The 23129-nt window shown below is 39.2% G+C and overlaps 1 protein-coding gene across 5 annotated transcripts in view; it reads right to left on the reverse strand.

Annotated features, from left to right (window-relative positions):
- LOC147321278 (unconventional myosin-XVIIIa-like) overlaps positions 1 to 23129 on the reverse strand; it is a 61025-nt gene that overhangs the window by 36992 nt on the left and 904 nt on the right. The window contains exons 1-16 of one of the 5 annotated variants that reach the window (XM_086309640.1): positions 14947 to 15223; positions 14138 to 14394; positions 13990 to 14012; positions 12571 to 13350; positions 10778 to 10861; positions 10145 to 10171; positions 6288 to 6347; positions 5440 to 5527; positions 4902 to 5008; positions 4647 to 4823; positions 4307 to 4517; positions 4042 to 4184; positions 3329 to 3429; positions 3087 to 3150; positions 2816 to 2960; positions 19 to 189 (exon numbers count right to left, since the gene is read on the reverse strand). In XM_086309640.1, coding sequence (XP_086165766.1) covers positions 19 to 189; positions 2816 to 2960; positions 3087 to 3150; positions 3329 to 3429; positions 4042 to 4184; positions 4307 to 4517; positions 4647 to 4823; positions 4902 to 5008; positions 5440 to 5527; positions 6288 to 6347; positions 10145 to 10171; positions 10778 to 10861; positions 12571 to 13350; positions 13990 to 14012; positions 14138 to 14177 — 2221 coding nt within the window. In that variant the 5' untranslated portion in view covers positions 14178 to 14394; positions 14947 to 15223. Of the gene's footprint in view, positions 1 to 18; positions 190 to 2815; positions 2961 to 3086; positions 3151 to 3328; positions 3430 to 4041; positions 4185 to 4306; positions 4518 to 4646; positions 4824 to 4901; positions 5009 to 5439; positions 5528 to 6287; positions 6348 to 10144; positions 10172 to 10777; positions 10862 to 12570; positions 13351 to 13989; positions 14013 to 14137; positions 15224 to 21105; positions 22208 to 23129 lie in introns of those variants that run through there. The other 4 variants (XM_086309641.1, XM_086309639.1, XM_086309642.1 and 1 more) reach the window with 4 other exon arrangements.

Here is a 23129-nt window from a genome sequence, read left to right on the forward strand (position 1 = left end):
AAATGTGGCGTGGAGTACCTGCATCTGCCGTGCCATTTTCGTCAGAAGCCTGGCGAATAGTGCTGGCTCTGGGCAGGGTGCCCTTGGCCTGGTGCTTGAAGATGGAAGAGGAGAGCTCCTCCAGGGTGCAGCCCAGCAGGTAGGCTGCCTTCTGAGCCCACTCATGACGTGCAAATTGTTTCCTGCCAGCTGAGACACGTGCATGAAAACCTCCATTAGCCCTTCTGCCAACTATTGCAGGCACATGGTGACTTTGTGACAATACTGTCTGTGACAGGGTAGGATTATGTGTCTGGTCGAACTGACACTGACACAGCTGATAAAAACATGCACTAAAAGCATGTTCAAAAGGGTGGTAGTCTGAATACATTTAACTACTGTGGAGATGGAGACACACACACACACACACACACACACACACACACACACACACACACACACCTATAAAGTAAAAACCTTATTTCAATTGTTTAATACTGAAAAAATGTCTATTAAATTGAAATTATAATTGCCCCTTTTATCTTATTGAGAATGAAAGCGAAATTTATCATTAGGGGACATAATTTATTTATTTACATAAAGACTGCTGTTGGGAAAACTAACTTTCCCTCAATCTAGCGGCTGAGTGATGCTAACATAAAGATATGAGTGCCAGCTTCAGTTTTAATCCACCATGAAGTGGTATCTTCTAAGACTTAAGAGAGAAACTGTGGGATTTCAGACAAAGTAGTGGGCTCTATCTGTCTCATCAGTACTGCAGAAGCCTTGTATACTTCTCTTATTGATAAGGCTAGTTATGAAGACAAGCAAAGGCATTTAAATATTTACTTTGATAGATACCAGGCAGCACAATTACTTAAATTCCACTAAAACATCAAAAAGAGCAAAGTGGGTTTACCAACATGAATGAACATTGCAGAATCAAACAGCAGATGGCTGTACAGCTTTTAAAGATAATAAAAGAAAATTACATATGTACAATATTTCTTCTTAAGTACACAGAAAGAGTATGCTAAGTCTCCTATCTATACTTATTCGATGTAAGTGTTCACTACACAATATACAGAGAAAACTAAGTTCATTTCAGGTGGTCCCTTAACTAGGTTTTGGAGATCACTGCTGCCCTCTTGTGTACCAGGATAAAGTTACACTGCCAATGGATTTATTTCATAATCTGTTTATTACTCCTTTTGATAACCAAAATGCAAACTAGGCCCTTGGTACAAAAGGGTCTAGACTGTAGACTATTATCATTAATAAATATTCCCATAGACAGGCCTCTCAATGACTTCCTATTCCTACCCCTGACATTGCTTCTTCATAAGAATTCATTTTGAAAACGAAGACACCAATCAAATGTATTGCCAAGCAGAAAGTTGTTCAGAATTTTTATTCCCAATAACAGACAGTATTTATTGATTTTTTTTTAACTATTCCCTGCTTTATTCTGCCATCAGAAATATTGGGAGCCAGCTGGAGGGGATCACTGCAAATTATTTGGCAAGCTATTCTCATAAGTAACTGGCAATTACAGACAGGCACTGAAGAGTGAGCAAACGTATCAAAAAGCACAAAATTCAGCACTATTGCCACTGTTATCACATTTTTTTTGTGGTTTCTCTGTTGTATATTATCCTGCTATTCGGTAATTAATTTATTTGCACTACAACAGCAATTAAATCCTTAAATGGACAGTTTTTCATTTGCTCATCTGTGTAAATATGCCCACTTAACCTCAGTTAAAATTAAAACAAAACAAATTTCATCAACCAAAAAGTCAATGCTAAATATAAATAAACACTTAAATCTGTGTTTTGAAAGGACTTAAATGGTTAATTCTATCCTTTCTATCCTTCCAGTGGCCTTTTATAATGACAAAAAAAGGATGTGATGATTAACTCACCTAAAATAAAAATCTTTGTGGCAGCTACAGCTTTTACAAATGTCAGCTATCTAATTTTAAAAAGTTAGTCAAATCCTGACAAAAGGGCCGTTCTATTACTCTAAAGGAAAACAATCTGTTACATTAGGTTTCATCATTCGAACAGCTTTAGACAGAAGCAAGTTCTTGTGTTCGTGAGAACTGCTGTTCCCATTAGTCCTGTAATGCATCTTTATGACAAAATAAATGTTTGTCAAGAATTAGATCAAGGTTTTTCTCTCCGTGAGCAGCAACGGTGTTTCCAAGCAATTAGATTCAAGACGTTTGTCATTAGTTTCAGTTACTCAACCACAAACAGTGCTCTGTTTATTTAATATGTTCATGCAGTAAGGAATGATAAAGGTAAATCCGACAGGGGTTCAGATTAAATAAAAAATACAATGTATTACTTCACTGGCAGCCACATACTATAAAGGCAGCAATAATTCTGTACCACAAAGTCTTGAATGATTCCAGCCCACCACCACCACCCACCCCCCACTCTACGCAAATGTGCTAAGATCTAAAGTATAACATTTTCTGCAATGGCCTAGATTTAAATGTTCAGCTATTGATCATTGGAGCAGCTGTGCACTGTGTACTTTTAACGTATAAATAAATGTATTATTCAGTCATTGTGATTACATGTGATTGCATCACACAGCACATGTTGCCAACAGTGAGATAATGCCAGCTTGATATCTGTCAAATTACAAAGTGTTACAAAAACTATTTGGGCTAACAAAGGTAATTTCACCATAATTATTTTTCATTGTGTGCACAAATCAAAAACAGCATTTTGCTTTGTCACTGGAGCCTGTTCTATAACAGCAGAACAAACGTCATCTCCAATAGGTGATGCAGTTGTGCAGGAGTGCATTCAAGCAATCTTACCCTTGGTGGTTCCCGCAGCCCCAAGGTGGTAAATGGCCCCAAGGATGAGCCAGAGGGCCCTCTGCTCATCACCGCTGATCCCCAGAACCTTCATGGCTGCTTGCAGTTTGAAAAACTGCTGAGAGGCCCGCTGTTTATCCTCTGCCTGGCAGATTCACACAAACATAACTTGAGCTTCTTTTTTGGGTGGGTAAATCTTTAAGTAAACTTTTCCCCTTCCATTCCTGGTTGGACAAAACAAGCCAAACTTCTAGTATCAGGATGCATTTACCTTAGTCTGTGGCATGATTCCAAAGGCACTGCTTTCAGCAAAGTGGTTAAGGTGCAGCTCAGTTCTAATGAAGAAATTTAAAAAATAAATAACTTACAAGACATTAGTGAACACATTTAGGATCAAAGGGAAAATAGGAAGAAAAGGCAGCATTATAGAGAACTACAATATATCTATGTAAAAACCAATGCAGTACTGTAGTGGATTTAGGTAGTAATTGACATGAGTGTATTAATCCCTACCTCAGAGAGCTATCTACTCCAGCCATTAGATAGTAAAAAACATTAAAAGTGGACTCTCCATCTGGTCTTCTTGTCACTCTCATCTTCTCCAAAAGCATTGTCTGAAAGACCAGGGCAGAACACAATATTGAAAGGATGGCAGAAATACAATATTATGAGCAGGTGAGCATAATAACAAAGACTGAGTTTGGTGAAAATATACACCACTTTATGTCTGGACATTCTGGACATTGTTTTCACTTCATTACTTAAATCACGCTGCTGTTATTGTGTATATATTTATTTATATTTCTTCATACATTCTTATATAGTTCTATATTGTGTATTTTGTTGTACAGTTATTTTATTTTCAACTTTAATTTATATATTTTATCTTGTTCTCCCAGTTAAATTTACCCTTCATTCTAATTTGTGTTGTACAGTTATTTCATTTTTAACCTTAATTTATATTTTATTCCTTCCTAGTTAAATTTACCCTTTTTAATTTTTCATATTTATTTCCTATCTTATTCATAGCCTTTTCCTTTTTTGTTTTCTTTAGGTCACGAGCAGTTGTCCAAGCATTTCACTACATATCGTACTGTGTATGACTGTGTACGTGACAAATAAAATTTGAATTTGAATTTGATTTGGAATGAAAATCAGTTATTCATTAGGAATAAATTCAACAGTTGAGTCCAAGTGAGTTAATTAATAAATGTGCTTATCTGTACCTGGATAGAGGCTGAGGTCACCAGGCCCGCCTGGTCAAAGTCCAAGGAAACAATGTGGGTGAAGCGACTAGCATTGCCATTCATGCACGTAGAAGCATTCCCAAAAGCCTCCAAAACAGTGTAGACTGCCTGCCATTTTTCCGCTACAATAAAGATCATACGCTGTTATTGGGGAGGTGGACTCAACAACATCAATCATAATATTAGCTAAATTTTATTTATTTATTTATTTATTTTAATTCAGAGGACATCCTTTCCAACCTACTGGAGAATGTTCTGTTGGTGCTTCCTGCGACTGTAACCAGATACTGGATGATGTGTTGACAGTTAGTGGTCTTGCCACTTCCACTCTTGCCCAGCAATACAATGGACTGATCCTGGCGAGTAGTCAGCAGGTTCCTGTAGGCAGCCTGTGCTAATCCATAAATGTGAGGAGCAGTGTCATCTCTTCTGCAGCCCTTGAACATTTGCATCACCTGGAAAGAAAAGCAAAATTATAGTGTTTTTACATGGATTACTACCATTGGAAATGCATTTTCTCCTCACTACACTCTCATTTATACTCTCCCACAAGAGATGTGTCACATGTACTGGCTAGAGCCTACCTTCTCCGAATACATTGAAGGGGCACTAATGGGGTTAATGACCACCATGTTGGGCCCAGCGTGGGTGTGCACCAGGTTGCTGCCATACCGCTGCCGCAGAGAGTGCATCACACTCGACTCGTTCAGATACTGCAGAGAGGCCAAGTCCTCCACTCGGTCAAACGCTGGAGGGTTTGCCTAGAGTTCAAAGTCAGAAGAGCTCACAAGTGTCATCTGTAATTAATGAGGTTCACAAATGATGAGATGATTAAATACCTTCTCTACATCGTCTTCATCCACATCCAATAAAGATCCATCACTCTCCAGGCGGATTTTCACCTTCCCCTCTGGCAGACTGCCTGTCTCCATCTTCAGGAGAGTTGCTGCACCACCACAAAGTGTGGAGTTAACTACTTATGACACATCATTTCAACCTGAGTGCAAAAGTTTCATTTCATTTTGCATAATACTATGTGGCAACTGTATCTCTTTCAATAGTGTCAGAGATTTAATAAAATGTAAGTAAGTTTTGAAATGTAAGTTTTGAAAACATGGTTGGTTTAATCACATGCAGCCTGAGGTAAAATGAGCAGCCTGATAACATCAAAATTTCAAAAGCATTTCCAATGCTTCACACACCCACATTTACAGTTATGTAATAAAAGGTCAACCAGAAACAGACCATACCAGGAAAAGCAGAAAAAAAGTACGTTTGTTTTAATATAGTTATAAATAAAGGGTAAAAAACCCACAATAAACTCCATCTAAATGCACTATAATGCATAATTTATTTAAATACAGACATTTTACTAACCCAAGGAAAATCCATCCTTGTGGACAAGCCATACTTTCTCAGTGTTATACCAGGTTTTCTCTGCTGTCAGCTGCTCCTCAGTCTTTACCTGTTAGAGGTGAAAATCAGTATATGAAAACCTGTATAACCAATTTCTATTGGATCACTGATTAATAAATCATACAGCTGCATAATGGACTTTCAAAAGGATTTCAGTTCACTGAGTGGAGGGCTATATGGATTTGAGAAAAGTATGTTTTCATTTCACACCTCCTATATTTATGTCATTTACAAAAGCAGCCCTCCACAGAAGAACTAGACTTCCCATGACTCTCCTTTTATGAACCTTTCAGAGCTCACACAGTGATTAACTCAGAGGTGCAGTTAATATGCTCACTATAAAGACATTTAAGGTGGAAGTTTAAAATCCAGGAGGGATTTATCACAACCAAGTCCAAACCAATCACATATGGGAAAAAAATGCACGACCTGCTTGAACTGAACAGAGACACACATACAGCATAAAGCCAAACAAGTTAAATCAAGTCAAGTGTTTGGAGGTAATAAAATAGGTACAAACAGTGAATATGCACCAAATAGTAGTTTCTTCCTTGAAATGCAACTAATTTTATTAACTAATGAGTACTGACTGAGTAGGGTACTTCTATTCCTTTACTCAGATTTAACTACATTGAGTAAGTCTATAGGGAAGGTTAATTTGAGCTTTATGGGTGCTGAATGTCATTCACTAGGCTTTCTGTGACACTCACGACTAGTTTGTCCCACACAAATAACACAAAAAAGGACATTCCACTTGAAACACTTCGGGATGCAACCAGAATTACAACCAGCTGTAGCCATTATCAGACCTTAGTTGCAGCTGAGTGTGCTGCCTGAAGGATGGCCACGGGATCCTCAACAAGTTTGGACTGGACAAGGGAAGAAATCAGTAAGTTATTTCAACACCTATAGAGATTCAACTGACACAACCGCATGAAGAAACAATAAAAATGCAGAGTTGTGGAGAAAAGTAAAACAATAGGTCAGAATGTGTAAAAAGTATAACACGAACACTGCAGCAAGGCCAACAACAGTGCAACACCACCCAAATAAGTGATTCACCAACACATTTACCATAAAGTCCTTAATAATGATTGTATTACTATAAGAAATACTGTAAAATACAAAAATAATGCACTGATTAGCAGGATGCATTTAACCACACGTGTGGGTTTGTGGAGAGAGCATAAAACTCATGCCCTCTTATTAACAGTCACAGTTATGCACAGTAAGGTATGTATATCAGAAATGTTAATGTTAGTAATTTAGCTTTCCATGTCACTGACATGCACCTAATAAGAAGTGTTAAAAGCTGTTAACTGACGAATTATGACAATATAGCTTCAGTATGTACATGTATTTGTATAGCGCAAAAGCAACAACACCATTACAGAGCAGCATGACACACCGAGTCCACTGTAAATGAAATGGAGCAGTGGTAAAAATAAATCTTGAGATCTTGAGAAGTTTTTATGCCGCAGTAGTACACTCCAGGCCTCTGCATCAATGATTTTAAAGACAAGTAGGCAGGCACAAAAAAATTTAGTTTGTGTGTGTATATATATATATATATATATATATATATATATATACACACACATATATATACACACACACATATATATATATATATACATACATACACACACACACACACACACACAGTGGGGCAAAAAAGTATTTAGTCAGCCACCGATTGTGCAAGTTCCCCCACCTATAATGATTACAGAGGTCAGTAATTTGCACCAGAGGTACACTTCAACTGTGAGAGACAGAATGTGAAAAAAAAAAATCCATGAATCCACATGGTAGGATTTGTAAAGAATTTATTCGTAAATCAGGGTGGAAAATAAGTATTTGGTCAATAACAAAAATACAACTCAATACTTTGTAACATAACCTTTGTTGGCAATAACAGAGGTCAAACGTTTACTATAGGTCTTTACCAGGGGCCCGTTCTTCGTACCTCGCTAAGTAGGTTAGCCGGATTAGATTGTTGACGATTTCGCGTGATCCTGGATCGTTCGGTTCCCCGAAGCTCATCCGGGACTTGCTGTCATAGCAACAGAGCCGTAAGCGTAAACCTGCTCGGGAGCAGGTTTACTTTATGTAAACAGGATTAGATCGCGGCCACGCAGGTATGTCCGCTTCATTTATACGAAAGCAACAGCGATATTTTTCCACTGTTTCACCATAAATAAATATTATCAATGTAACTAAAGATAATGCAGCACTTGATCCTTTTATTGATGTCACACAGATACATACAGGTCATTTCCTAAAAAAGGGAAATGTACTATTAACATTCTATTACATGTATGTGATTATTACAGATGTAATTCATATTTCAGAGTAGTAATTGTAAATTACTTCGTGTAATCAAGATGAGAGACCACGGCTATAAAAGCGAAGGTGGATTTGGGAAGCCTGTCGCAGCCATGTCCTGTCCCTATACGCGACCAACCCATTGCGGAAGGTGCAAGATTGATAAGGAGAGTCCTCAGAATTCAGCGTATATTGCGGGATAGACAGGATCCTTTAGCTCAGCGCGACAGTGTGCTCATAGAGAGATATCGATATTCCCGTGAGGGTATTATTTACTTAACCAACTTGTTGACGAGGGGGTGCAGGACCACCACCTGTCTTTTTTTCCTCTGCCCTTTTCTTGGTTGCTGTTATGAACAAACTAACAGAGTATTACAGGCCAGTATTACCTTGCCAAGAGACGCAAAGCAATCTAAGAGATAAATATTACCATTCTGTAGAATACTCCTGTATTCCACTTTTACTTGTTCCCATGTTCTTGTGGGTCCTGTTGTGGCTCTAATGTGAAAGGGGATATAATATAACATATTATAATATAATATAATGCCATATGATATTGGACAATATAGTGTCATATGATAGATCTACCCTACCGCCTACTGGTGTTGGCCAGAGGGGCCGATGGCGCGATATGGCAGCCTGGCTACAACCGTAGCTGCCTCCACCAGTGTGTGAATGTGGGAGTGAATGAATAGTGGTATCGTAAAGCGCTTTGGGTGCCTTGGAAAGCGCTATATAAATCCAATCCATTATTATTATTATTATTAAATTACCTACGAGTTTGATTTGTCAGCAACTTTCTGCCAGCCCTCTCTCCTTGCTTTTGCAGCCTTTGCAGTGTTCTCTTGCGTTTTAATTAAACTCTGAAACTCCTGTAATCCCTCACTCATGAGTTCTTGCTCTGCTGCCGGAAAATACCGAGCACGCCCCTTCGACATTTTCGCCGACCAATCAGCGGGTTGCCGATCAATGTTTCTACTATCGATGCGTAGCCCCTTTTACGACACCCAGTGATGTCACATTCCTGCGTCCAGCTGTAGTAATCGTCAACAGCAGGTGTGTTCGGGGAACCGGATTAGCGAGCTCACGGTTAGCGCGATGATTTGATCTTGGATGTAGTAAGCGACGTACGAAGAACGGGCCCCAGGTTTGCACACACAGTAGCTGGTATTTTGGCCCATTCCTCCATGCAGATCTTCTCGAGAGCAGTGATGTTTTGGGGCTGTCGCCGAGCAACACGGACTTTCAACTCCCGCCACAGATTTTCTATGGGGTTGAGGTCTGGAGACTGGCTAGGCCACTCCAGGACTTTCAAATGCTTCTTACGGAGCCACTCCTTTGTTGCCCGGGCGGTGTGTTTTGGATCATTGTCATGTTGGAAGACCCAGCCTCGTTTCATCTTCAAAGTTCTCACTGATGGAAGGAGGTTTTGGCTCAAAATCTCACGATACATGGCCCCATTCATTCTGTCCTTAACACGGATCAGTCGTCCTGTCCCCTTGGCAGAAAAACAGCCCCATAGCATGATGTTTCCACCCCCATGCTTCACAGTAGGTATGGTGTTCTTGGGATGCAACTCAGTATTCTTCTTCCTCCAAACACGACAAGTTGAGTTTATACCAAAAAGTTCTACTTTGGTTTCATCTGACCACATGACATTCTCCCAATCCTCTGCTGTATCATCCATGTGCTCTCTGGCAAACTTCAGACGGGCCTGGACATGCACTGGCTTCAGCAGTGGAACACGTCTGGCACTGCGGGATTTGATTCCCTGCCGTTGTAGTGTGTTACTGATGGTGACCTTTGTTACTTTGGTCCCAGCTCTCTGCAGGTCATTCACCAGGTCCCCCCGTGTGGTTCTGGGATCTTTGCTCACCGTTCTCATGATCATTTTGACCCCACGGGATGAGATCTTGCGTGGAGCCCCAGATCGAGGGAGATTATCAGTGGTCTTGTATGTCTTCCATTTTCTGATGATTGCTCCCACAGTTGATTTTTTCACACCAAGCTGCTTGCCTATTGTAGATTCCCTCTTCCCAGTCTGGTGCAGGTCTACAATACTTTTCCTGGTGTCCTTCGAAAGCTCTTTGGTCTTGGCCATGGATTTTTTTTTCACATTCTGTCTCTCACAGTTGAAGTGTACCTCTGGTGCAAATTACTGACCTCTGTCATCATTTTAAGTGGGGGAACTTGCACAATCGGTGGCTGACTAAATACTTTTTTGCCCCACTGTGTATATATATATATATGCTAGAGAAGGGTCAGTAGAGGAGAACAAGCTTAGACTCAAGCACTCTACAGCTGAAGGAGTGTGTCGAGCCCACAGCACAGCAAGCTGTACCTGAGAAGATTTGTAGCATTTGGTATGCTAGCCATGTAAACAGCAAAATGGTCAGCAGCAAGTCAGGATCCAGTGACCCACAGAAAAGCATAGAGACAAAAGATATGGATTAAGACAACAAAAGAGCAGAGCAATGAGAAGGGGTAAAATAAGCTCATTTCCATGTTCTAAACGTTGAAAACAAGTAACTCATTGCCATATAATCCAGCACTGCTAAAATAATCAATGTCAGAGTACATTGTCATTATATGACTGAGACTGAAACGAGGCTTACACAAGCTCAGTCCTTCTCTGGACCAGATAATAATGCAATTAATGCTACAGAATTAATACAAATGAGCTGGCAAAGAGCCAGAAACACCGAGCTTAAGCTGAGCAATATCAGAGGTGTAGAAGAGTACGGCTGCTTGGGACAGCCCAATGATGGCCTCTGGAATTTTAGGGAAATCATTTCGGGAAGGCCGTTTGTCAGGCCTTGGGTTAAGCTTGGGGCAAAAAAAGAGTTATTCCACTGCAGAACCACTGCATGCAAAAAAAAAAAAAAAAAAACAACAACAAAAAAAAAGTATTATGCTCCTGAATGTAGGAAAACCATAGTTTTATGTCAACCTTAGGAGCAAACTTAGCACACACCTGTTCATTTTTTGCAGACTGGGGTAGGACAACAGGGGGAGGTTTACCATTGGAGACCACAGGGGGGAAAGATGTTTCCTGCACCTTTGCACAACATATGTAAATAACCACAAACACACAGACAAACATGCACACACACAGATGGAATTAACATGATAACATGATGATGATGACAATTAAGTTAAAGCTCGAGGTATTTCCTTTTAACTTTAAACTAGATTTTAATTAGAAAACTAGAGCCAACTTCAAGAGACGCTTGTTCAAACTAATTACAATTTTCCAACTAATTCAGTGAGGAAATGGGTAAGGGCAAAAAAGCTGTTCAAGAAAATTGGATCATTAAACACTGTGGTAAAGATTAATGGTTTTAGGCATTGAATTGTCGATGGTGGTTTCAGCAACGATCGAATGCAAATTTCTTCAAAGTAATGAAATAATCAAAATCCCAACCTAATTTTCAGGCGCCACTCCCCAAAAATCTCAAAGTTGCATCTGAAATTAACCCATCAAAAGTTCTATGCCATTGTTCTGTAACTGCAAAAAGCTCAGTTTCTCTACTTCTGTTCCATAGCTGCTGCTATACTTGAAGTTGTGAATCAAAAATTATTTTAAATTCCAATCAAATATTGCTTGTTCTTTTTTTCTAATATATACACAGGAGAAAGTCAAAGTAAGGCTTTGACAGTCTGGTTTCAATTTCCCCTCTACAGGAAGCTGCTAAAAACTGGAATTAAACAAATTACTAAAGTTGTCAAACCCCAGGTATAATTTAGTTGTTGCTAATGGCTGAGGTCTGCCATTGTCAGCAACATAAAAACACCTTTCTGTTGTACAGTCATAGCTCTAGTGAGAGCAGAAATATAAAAATCACTAGACAAAACAAACCTACACTAATGGTTTGTCACACATAAATTTCTAAGATCAGCTAACATCTTGTTCCTGACATTAAAAGCCGAGTCTCTCCCTAGAGCAGTTAAAAACACTATATCCCTCAACAAAAACACCAGGTGCATCTCTCTGAAATCCAATCCCTCACTCTATGGCCAAATACCCAACTGTTCACCAGATTTCACAGACATCTGCTGATGAAATTTTCAGATGGTAGGCTGACAGACAGAATGCCAGAGACTAAATAACAGGACAAAAACATAACTTTGTCTGAAGTATAAAATGGAACTTGGGATACAAAAAGGTACATCCTTAAAGCAATTTTCTTTTCTTTTTAGCAGATTTAAATGTTTACATAACCAATTATTTGTTCTGTAGAAACAAAGACACTCTTCTCTGACAGACTGTTACAAGACAATTAATGCTAACCTGAACAACATTTTTTTTTTAATCTTTATTCTTGTTCCCATCTTTAAAAACATTACTAAACATCCTCTCTCACAGTGGTGCACAGCAGAGAGAGCACAGTTTCAACTCCGTCTGCTGAAAGTCACAGTAATGAGATTTAGCTCAGTGCTCCAACTCATCAGACAACTACAGTGCAGGTCATGAGCACACCCTTATACCCACTGATAAATCTGATGATTAGTTTCCATATGTGCACCACTTCCCTCCACTTATTCAAGGCAACAATTATATAAAGTTATTTGTGGGAATGTATTATACTTTAACTAATTTTGTTTATAACAAAGATTAGCTCAAGTTTGATGAATGCATAACCAAAAAACAATCTATAAGATGTTCATTGAGCTCATTTATGAGAAAATTGGATGAATTAGCAGTGACGACTTAAGTTGTGCTCCACCTAGTGGCTAAGTAGCAAACATGCACTTTTCACTCAGTACCTCTGGTTTCGTTACAGCAAGTGGACGAGGTTTTGGGATGAAACCACCAGGAGGGGCCAAGGGATCTGCCTTGGGGACAGGAATGAAACCAGGAGGTCTTATAAGGGGATTCTGTTTTGTGGGCAGTGGGCTTGATTTTCTGGTGGGGATGAAACCTGGTGGTGGAGTCAACACGTTCTGCTTAGGGACTGGGATGAAACCAGGAGGTGGGGCCAAAGGATCAGGTTTGGGTGGAGGGATGAACCCAAGTGGAGGGGTGAGGGGATTAGACTTTATTGGTGGAGTGTTAAGGGCTGCAGTAGTAGGCACAGATGAAACTTCCTCTGTTTTTGTCATAGCAGTCTTTTCTTCAACCTCCTCCACCTTTTCGTTCTCCTCTTCCTGCGTCACAGTGTCTTCCTTGCGGTCCTGGGTGCGGGTGCGAGGCCGATGTTCCTTGGTTCTGCCTCTTCCCATCAGGCTTGTTAGGCCCACTGATATATCATCCTTTTCCACCCCAGCAGCTCCTGTTTTCCTGATCGCAGCGTCTGTAGCAGATGCAGAAACTGCGTGCTGGTTGCGCTCTTCTGTTCCAGCAGGAACCACTCGTCTGACAACTCTTCTGACAACTTTCACCACCTTTTTACCACTAGAACTCTTCTCCTCCCCAGGTGTGTCTGGACCTCCCATACCAGTGTTGTTATTGGCTTCTTCAGCTGGTGATGCGCTTGACTGTGGACCACTTCCTGTGTCCAGACCAATTTCAGGAATTCCCTGAGGTTGACCCTTATCTACATCAGACTGGATTTAAAATTTCACAGAGAATTATTTTGAAAAGGATTATTTAAACTGCTCACTAAGGTTAGAATCAATCAAGCCAACTCAATTACTCATTTTCATTAAATCTCATAATTACAGTGTATGGGCAAGCCAGGTTTTTATTTTTTTATTTTTTCTTGAATTGAGTCTACAGCTGGATAAAGGGAAAAGAAACGTGTCCAGAGACTCATGGGCAAGGTTACAAATTAGTATTCTAATGTTAGTTTTACACAATATAAGCCAGGTGGGACTGTATATAATCAAAGTGGATTCATCCGCAGTGGTTCTGTGGGGCCGGTAACACCTGAGGGTGCACCAAGTCACTGAAAAGAAGAACTTGGATGGGCCCAAAAATATGGAACCAAATGAAGCTGATTATTTTTTACCTTTCAGAAATCATATTCAATTAATACTTTACTAATGCTATTGCACTGGATATTGGTTAAATAAAGAGCTGCTGCCCATGGTTCAATTATGATAGAGTAGGTGCCCATCCACTATGCCTGATTATTTTACTAAGAACTGTATCTCTTACAGGACAATAGTAGCCACTCTTCTTTTACTACACAAAAATGGTTTGTATCACCATCACTCAAACACATGCAGCTGAAAAACACTTACATCTGGCTTGTTCTCAACCTTAACCTACACAAGAGGAAGGAAGAAAACAAATCAAACCACACATTCAGATCATGGTTACTCTCTTAACATAAATATTCCACAAAATCACTGAATAATAAGATAAAAAGAAAAAGCAAAAAGGGACTTTCCTTTTGCTCCCAGAAAGAGAAGCGTGATTTATACGCCATGGTGATAGGTCAGAAGTCATGGATTTAACTGGATGAGGTGAAGAATAAATGGATGGAATGGTGGTGATGTGTGTGTGTGTGTGTGTGGGGGGGGGGGGGGGGGGGTGCAGTGGAGACAGCTCAAGACGGCCGAGAATGGGAACCTGAAGATGAGCAGTGGGACACTGAACTGCACACAACAGGTCATTCAGCAACAGGGTAGACAGACTATGCAGCACTGAAGATAGAGCACATGAACATTCATAATGAATGAAAGGTTAGCTTTCTTCCAACTGCAAAACACATGAACAAGAATCTGACCAAGTACACAAGGCACACAAAACAAACTTATTCATCTGGAGCTGCGTCATATGTGGGACTCATTCACATTCTGTTATAATAGCAATGACACACACAAAAAACAACAACTAACCATTCCCTCAATCACCACACAAAAATTATAAAAATATTGGGAATCTGCTTCTTTTGCAGAAATGGCCATACTAGAACTAGAAACTAGAAAGAAAGCAAGTCAACTTTTTCTTAACTAAACTATAATTTATTTAACTCATTAAAAGGTGACATACCAAAATGAGTTCCACAGCAACATGTTTCACTATCTCTGTCCCTGATTTCATCAGTCCACTCCTATAAATAGTTTCAACAGCAAAGGAGGCCATTCTGAGATGCCATCAGACCCCTAATAGAACTGCTAAGCAGAGCATGTACACTCTGAGCTGATCACACTACTTGCCACACACACAGTCCGCCAGAGACATGAGCCCATTACCTTTTCTCTGGGTCTGGTTAACCTTCCAATCTTCACTCTGTCACTGAAGCAGTGCAGCCAGGGCCAAGGCAGAGTAAAACCTGGGTCTTGTAAGAGCACACTCACTAGCCCTGAGAAAGAGGGTGGGCAACCTCGAGGGCGGGGTCACAGTGAGCACAGCACAGTTAAGCTGTGGCCTGAGGAGTGGAGGGGGTAATGTAAGAGGAGACCGAAGAGAGTGGCAGCTGCTGAACAGTGGTTATAAATAGAATGTGTTCATCACATCAATTGCCACTGCCACTTCTCCCTGTCAGCCTCTTGTCCTGCTGGGAGTCAGAAAAACAGTATCCCTCTTCAGGCGCTTTACCAACTGTTATCTTTTATAACCCCCCTCACATACACACACATAACCCACCTATTTTAAGGAAATCCAAAACTATAAGAGATAGCACAAACACATAGATTAAGCAATCCAACAAATGCCTACTACCTACATCTAAATCTATATACAGCTAATTCTGTACAAACCTCCAGAAGGAATACATAAATGACAAATATGAAATAAATAATATAAAAGTACACTTTTGTGGAACATTTTATCTAGTGACCCCAAAATGTATTTCACATTTGCTACAAAAAAGTGTTCTTCACATTTTCCACCACAAGAGGGAGCTTTAAAACAATAAACTAATCTCTTACATACACTAACCGAGTTTCAATATGTTGTACTGTTCAATGTAAACGCTAAGGTATAACACTATCCAGTGATTGCAGACATGTTGACCTAAAGCAAAGAGTATATCAAAGTTTTAAGGGTTTTAATATGAGAGACATACACTGACCAGTATTGTTTTATAGTGTGTTTATAGTTTGTTTGCATCATACCCAAGGACACATTAGTATTTGAATGTTAGTTTCACACAACGTAAGACAGATGGGACCATATACATCAACAATGTAGAGTTGTCATTAAAGCTGTCATTCTGTTTCAGTGATGACAAGAAGCTGCACAAAGACACTGAAAGCAAGAGCACAGAGGAAAATGTCAAGTGGAACTAAATTGAATGAATCATCTTCTTTAGGCTGTCATAGAAGATCATCTGCCTTCATCTTACCCCATCCCTAGAATCCTCTTCAGTCACACCAACCCTCTGCTTGTCCTTCCTCACTACACTCTCTGAATCTCCTCTGTGGTTTCCCTGCTGCCTGGCAGCTCATATTCAGCGTCAGTTCATTGAATATATCCACTAAACTTCTGTGAATGTCCAAACCATCTCAACATTGCCCCTCTAACTTTGTCTCCAAACCACTCAACTTGAGTCATCCTGGTCACTCCCAACAGAAATCTTAGCATTTTCGGCTTTGCTTCTAGTCTTTTTGTTAGTGTCACTGTCACAGCAATTGTCACCACCATCTTGTAGACCTTGCCTTCTACTTCTATCCTTCATCCAAATCACCCTGAACTCATCTTCAGCCCCACCACCTAACCTGTACTCATTTCTTCTCCTATGGCAACAGCACTCCCCAGTGGCAGCTGCCTTCTAAAGCAGATAATACACACCATAAAAACTGCTCAGGAACATGGCAGAGCACAAGGCATTCTTACCAAATGACTGCTGCATGCATCAGAATATGCCCACAACACACAGGATCCCAAGGTTATGCTGCCAGAACTCACAGGACACCCTCAAAAGACCATGCTCCCAAAGAGGTGATTTCAATGTTGCGACTGATCAATACAGTTACGTCCATAAGTCACAAGACAACCAAACAATTTTTTGCTATTTTGAGTCTTTACACAGTAGACTGTAGACCAAGCAAGACAGGTGTGAAAGAAGACTTTCAACTTTAATTCAGAGTTTAACAAAAATAAATAAATACTGAGGTAACAGTTACAGAGTTTTATAAACAGTCTTTCATTTTTTACAGTATAAAAGTAGTTGGACAATTAACTTAAAGTTTCATGGAAACGTGAAGCCTGTTTTTTCATTATTAAATCAAGCACATAAGAGTTTCAAAGTGTTCAGCTTGCATTTGGTTCCTGTTCACCGGAACTTTCAGTCTAGGAAATCGATGCAAGTGAGGAAGGCCATCAAAAGGCTGAAAATTCAAGACACGCTTATTTTCTTGATTAAGAAAAAGAACTTCACATCAACTACCCAAGTCAGGAACATTCTCAAGGAGTGTTCTTTTAGAGATGCACTATTTTCAACTCTATAATAACTCAAGAGATAAATGTAATGACATTTATAGCAAGGTGCAAGCGACCGGTTACACAAAAAAAAATAGGAAGACCAGATTAAACTTCTAAAAAAAGAAGAAAAAAACTTAAAGAGTCTGCACAGTTTTGAAAAAGATGGTGATAGAGGGTTATGCTATGTTTACTGCAAAAGAAACCCAAGGGTTTCTCAAGATGAAAAACTAAAATGAAAAAAAAAGGTTCAAGCCAGTCTGCCCAAGTCAGTCACATGATCACAATCCAGTCCAGCAGAGAATCATTTTCGGTTACTGAAGACAAACTTTACGGCACAAAGACTCAAACAGAAACTTGAGGTTGCTGAAGTCAGAGCTTAGTCAAGCACCTCAAGGCAGGAAAAAGCATAATTTCATTGACTGCAAAGGACTTCCATCCAAGGTTTAAAAACAAGTTGTACTTAAAATTGTTTGTTAAATGAGTTTCTAGCCTCTGAAAATACAGGACTATGTCCAATATGTTCAAATGCTTAAGGACATAACCAACAAACACTCTTGTTTGTTTTTGTATGACTACAGGTAAAGCCAGTCAGATAACTCAAAGCTGAAAGGTAAGGCATCTCACTACAATCCGGAAGTATTGTTAAATGGAAAATATGCAAATGTAGAAACTGGTTTGGTAAGGTAGGCCAATTATGGCACATACCTTCCAATAACCAGCTATCATCTGGCTTTTCATTTAGTTCATTCACAATCATTAAAACTAAAATCTTTTTTTTTTGCCTTTAGAAGTAATTAATTAAATTATGTTTAATGTCCAAAACGCTATAAATAGTTACATAGCACTTTATCTCATGGTGAGCTCAGAAGTTTGCATTAGCACTTAGCAAGATCCAGTAAAACACACAGCCTGGCTCATCTATCTAGAGCAGACTGCTAATCCCCAGAGTCTGTTACTGGGACACAGCAAAGTGTCGACTGTTTGTCTACACACAGTTGCTGCAGACTAAAGATTAAGGACTCTATATATGTCATAGACACTACTGATTCTGACCCAGTTATGCCTCCACACTATCAAAGCTGTTTGAATCATATTATTAAGCTGTAGCATGAATCAGACTACCACATTTTTAGAACTATACAGATTATTTTAACTATGACAGACATATAACATAGCAAGAATTGTTATATTGTGTTTCATATTCATTGAGAGGGTTGATGTTTATAAATTCAATTCTCCACATTGTTTATCCTGAAAAAGAAATTCAGTAATTGCTTGAGATTTTTCATCAGTATCTGTGTCTTTGCAAGCTTAAAGTAGAAATAAATTATGGGACATCATTCTTTACTGTCAAAATTAGAAGAGATGACCCAGATTTTAAGTCGGTTAAGTAAACAGGGCTGGACATAATTTTTAAAGCAGACTATGTAAAAATGTAGGAGAAGCAAAAACTCAGTGCATAATTCAGGTTTAAATTATTTTAAAGGAGTTGCATAAATCTTGACATATTTCACTTAAGAAATCTGAGAAATCTGGTGGCTAATTCCTTTTAAAATTTCTTGCAAGTATCATTATATCACTCAGAGGCACGCACTCATATACAGCAGGAAGAGGACTATGAGTCAGGTCAGTCATATTATTCAAGCACACAGAAACTCAGTGTCTATAACGAAGAAATTACTGTGAGGGGGGGAAAAAGGGTCGTGTTTTTTTGGCTTTTACCCAATGCTTAAAGGGTTAACATGCTCAGTGGTGCATAGATGAAGGCAATTTAAGTTTGGTGCAGGGGTTAGTGCTGTTTGTTGATAGGGATCTTCCACTGACTATTTGAATACCAAATATGAAACACTTTGACATGGTATTCATTTAATCCAAGTTCATTTGAATTGCTGTAGATTATATTTGTTTTAATGACAGCTGCATAGAACTGTTTGTAAAAGGTGAAGGACATACGTAGCCTTCGAGCAAACCCTCTGACAATACAGTATTTAGACACGACACAATAATGACAAAGAAAAAAAAAAACAACAGGCAGCAAACTGTGAGAGAGCAGGTGTTTAGTCGATACCAATCCTAGCCAGTTTTTGTTCAGTAACAGGCTTATTATTCTTGTATTCTCACAGCAGTCACAAAGATTGTCAGTGGTTGCTTGGCAACTTGACAATGATGACAAGATTTGACAAAGTCAATGCTCCTTGCCAAGAAATAACGCTCTTTAAAAACACAACTTATCCTTTCTAAAGCATCATTACATAAAGGCATAGATATAATGTCTTCATTTGAGAGATTTAGTGGTGATGACTGATATTTTTACCTCTCTCTTTAAACAAAAGAAAAAGAAAAAAAAAACCCTGGGGGAGCTGCTTCCCCATTCCATGTTTTATGCTAAGCTAAACAAAACAAACCATCTCCAGTAGTAGTAAACTTTTAATAGACTAATGAAAAGACAGTGAATAAGTATATTTTAAAAATATATTAAAAAAAATTAAGCCAATAAACAAAATTACTGTATGTCGGTGCATCATATGGTCTCGTACTGTATTGCAGAGCTCTAGATCGAGAATCCAGAGCTTATTATAACCACCTAAAAATAGTGCTGCTGGTTCTAGGTCAGCCTCACATGCACATTTTGTGCTTTTTCAAAAGGCCTGTCTTTTTGATCGTCAAGATTGCTTGAATGTAGGACAAAGTAGACAGTCACTTATTTCAGGGAAGCAACTGGGCTGTGTACACATTCATTTAAATAGTTCTAGCTGATGTATTCTAACAGAATGGAGAAACTGGGTCTTATTCACTAAGAGACACACAGTGCATAAGTATATGCACTGTGTGTAAACTGTATGTATGAGTTTCATGCACAAATCAGGAATTTATCAATATTTTTGTACCCGAATTTGTTCATACTTTATTAACAAACTTCTGACCAGGTGTACCATCTAATGAAGCTGTCTTGGGAAATCTATGGTCTTTAAAATTAATACTACATGTCCTACTACTGTTATTTTATCATCATCATTATCACCAACACCAACTCCTTTTGAATATTACTTTTTTTTTTTTCAAAAACATCATTAGTTAGAAATGAGCAAAATTACAATTAAATTTAAAAAAATGAAAGTTGTATTTAAAGAAAACTACATCCAAAAGTGAAAAGGGTATGCTTTGACCTTTTAATTTAAACATATTCCAGTATTTCCATTACAGCTCCAAACATCACTAATGTGCCTTCATAAGCAGCACATACTGCCATCCCCAACCAAAGTTTATCTTACCAACTGTATAAACTGTATTATGAAAAACAACAACAACAACAAAATGCTTGTATTCAGGTGTTTGTTGCACCAGCTAATAAAGAGTTTAACTCTATGCTCCTTCACTTGTTGCACACGATTATCTGGATGAAAAGAACTGAATAGGCAGGCAGCCAAGTCTTACAAGACCATATGGCCATGTGTTGTGGCGGCATTCGGGCCGTTGTTTCCTTCAGCGTCCCATTGTTTGGTGTCAAAAGGACTGGGGGGGTGGGAGGGGGATTATATGTACACCAGAACATATTCTCTCTTTCAAAACACACACTGAGACACTCCCCCATACATGCGAGTACAAAATCACATTACCAATGTCATTACAACTCCACCCATAATGCATCCGTTTTTAGTCTATTAAAGGTCAGTGCAAAAGTACATACTTAATACAAAATAACAGAAAAAGGGTCTTTTGTAGTAATTTTAAAAAGATTCACCCCAAGTACATGTGTATTTACAGAACAGATCCACTGTGTTTCTCAGTGGAATTCAAGTAAAAACAATGATTTCAAAAATGTAAAAATCTCAGATAATCCAACATTAAAAGCAAACAAGCCACAAAAACAGGTTCTGGTATTAAGAATAATGTGATGACACAGAAATAGATTAGCATCAAGGGTAGAGTTTTTTAAAAAGCAAAATAATATTCACACAACAGACCAAGTCAAGAGTACTACTTACATCTTTGCTTAGGTCTTCAGTGGTCCTCAACCAACTGCGGTTCAGCTCACTCAGCTCGAGAATTGGCTGGACTTTTAGTCGTACTGAATCTCCAGACTGACGAATCATCTCCACAATCTCGTCTCTGTTTTTGTTCTCCACATTAATCCCATTGATTTCTACAAGCTTGTCTCCTGGCACCAGGCCCAGAGCCCGATCCTTAGTCCCAACCCCTGGTTCGGCAAAGTGTACAACACGCCGGCACACCCCACCATCAGACTGCCTGTCTACCATGGTGGTTCTTCGCAAAGAAAAGCCAAAGTCCCCAGTGCTGCGTCGCTGTACCTCAAGTTCTCTTGGATCTGGTACTGGTGGAGAGACAAGTGCAGGCAACTGTAGGTCTGCACCAGGAAAGGTCTTCTCCACAATATCAGGAATCTGAACTGTGATGGTGCCCTTTGACCTCGGGTGTAACTTTGTAGATGGTGTAGTCCAGTTATGGCCAGAAAGCTCTGAAGCATCCAAAGCATTGTCCTTTGGGGTCACCTGAGTTAAGGTAGCTACTTTCCTCTGGCCCACCACTGTATTCACCTTGGCCAGTTCCCCAAATTTAGCTGCCCTCTCCTTCACAGAGCTGCGATTACTTAACAGCTCAATTCCCTTTACATCTTCAGAGGTGCTTGCACTTATTTGCCCCACAGTGTTGTGATGATGCTCAGCATCAACGTCTGTCAGGTAGCGTTCCGTGTTACTGGCCACCTTAATTGGGATAGGGCTAGAAATCTCCAACTTGCTCCTAGATTCCTTCTTGGAGTTTCCTCGAGTAAGTGGGAATAAGCCTCTACGTATGCTCATCTCTTCTAGACTCTTTAACTCAGACTGAGACATACGTTCTTTCTTTTCTCTTTTGTCTTTCTTTTCCTTCTTGCTCAAATCCCTTTCCTTCTTGCTCAAATCCTTTTCCTTGTCCTTGTCTTTTTTCATTAAGTGAAACATGATTAAACTATTCTGTAGTTATTGAGCAACTGATTAATTTATCATGAGAACCTTAAATTATTAGAAAAGAGGCTGTTGACAGCAGCTGAAAACATCAACTCTGGGTTTGGATCTCTCTTAGTGATATCTGTAGAAAAAAGAAACAAGAGGTGAACACAGACTAGCTTTGATGAAAGCATAACAGAGTGCAAGAACCTTGTGTTTGTCAGAGTTTAACTAAGTAATTGGCAAAAAGATTCAGTCAGTAATTAATCATAAGTACTATGACATACACATGACTAGCACATCTGTGAAAGCACAGATAATGCTGAATGGTAGAAAGGCATATACAGAAAGGCTGAAAGTCTGGTGGTGCTGTGGTTTGTGGTTTATGCCTAAGAGCAAGAAGTTCCTGGGTTCAAATCCACACTTTCTCTGTAGAGTTTTAGCTGTAGGTGTGTCTGTGAATGGCTGTCTGGCTCTGTATTAGTTCTGCAATACATTAACAACCCCACAGTGGACGACTCAATGGATGGATGTACGTACAGCTGTAAGTGTCAGGGAAGTCTTTCTTTATTTCAACAAGACAATGACAAGCCCAATTCTGCAGACATTACAACAGCATACCTCTGTGGTAAGAGTTTAGCTGCTAAACTGGACTGGCTGCACTCCACACCTATCCAAAAACAACACCACTGAAAATATTTAACACATTATACAATGAAAAGGAAGATTTATACTGTTGTACAGCTGAAGTCATATCAAAAAAGATATTAAAGCTGGTCTGACCTTCTCAGTTCCTAAACCATTGCAGAAACCACAGATAAATAGGAACTGCTGTGGTCCTGACCTGACTTGTTGAATTATGTTGCTGGCATCAAATTAAAGACCACTAGATTTAATAAAATTAAAAAAAAAAAAAAAAAATATGAAAATAAAACATCTCAATTTTAACAACTCATGTATTATCTTTGTACCATTTTCAGTTACAGAGTTACAAAGTTCACATGGTTTGCAAATCATGTCATTCTGTTTTTATTTACATTTCACATGACCTCTGACCTTCTTGA

Source organism: Aulonocara sp. 'chitande type north' Nkhata Bay, linkage group LG10 (genome assembly GCF_057382095.1).
Source record: "Aulonocara sp. 'chitande type north' Nkhata Bay isolate Kocher_YH1m ecotype deep benthic linkage group LG10, A_spYH_male_GT1.1, whole genome shotgun sequence".
Lineage (NCBI taxonomy): Eukaryota > Metazoa > Chordata > Actinopteri > Cichliformes > Cichlidae > Aulonocara > Aulonocara sp. 'chitande type north' Nkhata Bay.